The sequence below is a fragment of the Grammomys surdaster genome, unplaced genomic scaffold, assembly GCF_004785775.1.
Source record: "Grammomys surdaster isolate TR1022 unplaced genomic scaffold, NIH_TR_1.0 127, whole genome shotgun sequence".
In the NCBI taxonomy this organism is placed as follows: Eukaryota; Metazoa; Chordata; class Mammalia; order Rodentia; family Muridae; genus Grammomys; species Grammomys surdaster.
This window is the reverse complement of record NW_021604585.1, coordinates 5,151,387-5,153,982: the sequence shown is the minus strand read 5'-3', so window position 1 is coordinate 5,153,982 and position 2,596 is coordinate 5,151,387. Positions and strand designations below refer to the sequence as shown.

The 2,596-nt window shown below is 52.7% G+C and overlaps 1 protein-coding gene across 1 annotated transcript in view; it reads left to right on the top strand.

The window, feature by feature from the left end:
- The first annotated feature begins 460 nt into the window (after window positions 1-460).
- Sgpp1 (sphingosine-1-phosphate phosphatase 1) overlaps window positions 461-2,596 on the top strand; it is a 14,392-nt gene continuing 12,256 nt past the window's right edge. The window contains exon 1 of the mRNA XM_028789230.1: window positions 461-1,151. Coding sequence (XP_028645063.1) covers window positions 495-1,151 — 657 coding nt within the window. The 5' untranslated portion in view covers window positions 461-494. The remainder of the gene's footprint in view (window positions 1,152-2,596) is intronic.

The window sequence follows — 2,596 nt, the reverse complement described above, 5'->3', positions numbered from 1 at the left end:
CTAGATTATCTACGGCTTTCTAATCTTGCCACCGTTGGTCAATTGGCACGTGGCTTTCCGGACTTCAACCATCCGAGACAGCTCTGAAATTAGTTGCTAATTAATGGCTTGAGTCGGACGATTCCGGTTTCACAGTGGTTACTTTGCCTCCATTCATCACGCCCCAATTGATTCCAGGCTAATAAAACCCGCGGGCGGCTCCTAGGTCACCAGCCCTGCCTAGACCCACACATTTCTTCACACAGCAGCCTGGAGCACCGGGAGGCGGGGCTTCGAGGACAGCTCCGGGCTGCGCGCGCGGCGCGGGTCTCCGTGAGCGCGCGGGGCGGGGAGCGCGCCAGGGGAGGGGCGCGCAGGGCGCAGGGCGCGCGCGGCGGCCGCTGCGGCCTGTTGGCGCGGTCGCCGGCAGCCTCGAGCGAGTCGAGCTAGGCACTGTGGCGGCTGTGGCTGGCGGGGAGCGCGTGGCCGGATCAATTCCCGAGTGGCCCGCGACCATGTCCCTGGGGCAGCGGCTGGCTCTGCTGGCCATCCGTCTGCAGGAGCCGCAGCGGGTGGCGAGCTTCCAGCGTCTGTGTGGGGTGGAGGTGCCGCTCGGCAGCCCGGCAGCGGGAGAGGATGCAGAGACCGAGGTTCGCGGAGCCCCGGGAGACCCCCGGCGACGGGCACGGCAGCCGGGCTCTGAGGACAGCCCCAGCCCCGTCAAGCCCGACTGTTGCGGTGCCCCGAACGGCGTGCGCAACGGGCTGGCGGCCGAGCCGGGCCCGACCGGGCCGCGTCGCGCGGGCTCGCTGCGCCGCAACTCGTTGACGGGCGAGGAGGGCGAGCAGTTCAAAGTGAGCAACTTGCCGCTCTACTACCTGTTCTGCTTCGGCACCGAACTGGGCAACGAGCTCTTCTACATCCTCTTCTTCCCCTTCTGGATCTGGAATCTCGACCCCTTTGTCGGCCGGAGGCTGGTGATCATCTGGGTGCTTGTCATGTACCTGGGCCAGTGCACCAAGGACATCATCCGCTGGCCTCGGCCGGCCTCGCCGCCCGTCATCAAGCTGGAGGTCTTCTACAACTCGGAATACAGCATGCCTTCCACACATGCCATGTCCGGCACCGCCATCCCCATCGCCATGATCCTGCTCACCTATGGCCGCTGGCAGGTACGCTGCGCCCCTCAGCTCCACCGAGTTTCCAGTACTCTCTGAACTTTTTAATTCTATTTTATTTTTCCTTTTTTAAAAATTTGGCTCTTTCAGTCCAAAACCCCTACCCAGAGGTTCTCACAGTACCCTCAAGCAGGCCCTGTTAGAGTTCTAGAAAATTAACTAATGAAGGTTCTTAACCACTAAACTGAATTATAGTTTCTTAGACGCCCCCTGCTAAGGTAACACTTCCCGTGCATTTAATCCTTGAGCTTGGACTGAGTTTTTAAACTTAGTTCGCCTGATGCACAGTGGTGATGCGGTTTCCTTAAAATGAAACACTTGGTGACTGAGACCCGGTTTCACTGCAATACATGGTGTTTACTATGTAAAATTAGATAGTGTTTTCAAAACACTAGTATGATTCCGACACAGGCACATTCCAAGCACTAAAGCGATGACAGTTAAGAAAAGCCGAAAGGTAAAGGAGCAGAATCTAGATGAGTTTGTCGTAAAGGATTGCTTGCAGGTCTGTTGAGAACCAGTTGTTAGTTGCTATACAGTTACTATGGCGGTAACTGTAACCCTGCATGGCTTTGCCTTCGGCAGAGCCGGATTTGGTTATAATGGCATGTCATTGAGGGCAGTTTGTTCAGCAAGAGTTTTTAATGGTAGTCATTTTTTAATTTGCTTGCTTCTTTGGGCTTCCCTAATTTGAGCTTCCTAGGGTTTGTTTGCAAGTGATACTTGAGTTTACGACATAATTATCTTTCACATAGAAGCAAAATATATTTGTCTACTGGTCTTGCTTTATCTATCTTAAATTGTATGATTTGTTAGTCTTTTGGTGCAGTCTCTTAAGAATAAAGTGCATAGTTTTGGAGAATCTAGGGAAACTCATTGTCTCTGTTTAACTCCCTTTCATTGCACAAAATTGAGAAATGCCAACTGTGTTGTAAAACTTCATTATAGGCTTCCTTAACCCACGTTGAGTTTCAGTATGGGTAAATGTTGCCTGTATCATCTCAGCCCCCTCTACTTTGCAGTTCATCTGTTTTACAGTAACAGAAATCAGGCATGCACCCAGGAAGAATGACGGAATTAGGAGGGGAGACTCACATAGAAAGTCCTTTCCTGTTTAACCCCTGCTGATACATGGTCACATTTGGATTGCAAAAGCAGTGCTGCCTGTTTGGGGTGAAAAACATACCTAAGAATTCCCATCTGATCTAACTCTTCCAGAATGAGATTGTCAGTGTGTTCAGCATGTTCTTTGCTATGTGTGTTTGCTGCTGTTTGTTTTACTGATGGCGGGCTTTCTAGTGCCTCCTCCCTGATGGGCTGCTGCTAACAATGCCATCAGAGGTGGGGGGGGGAGAGCGAGGGAGAGAGAGAGAGAGAGAGAGAGAGAGAGAGAGAGAGAGAGAGAGAGAGAGAGAGAGCGAGGGAGCGAGAGAGAGAGA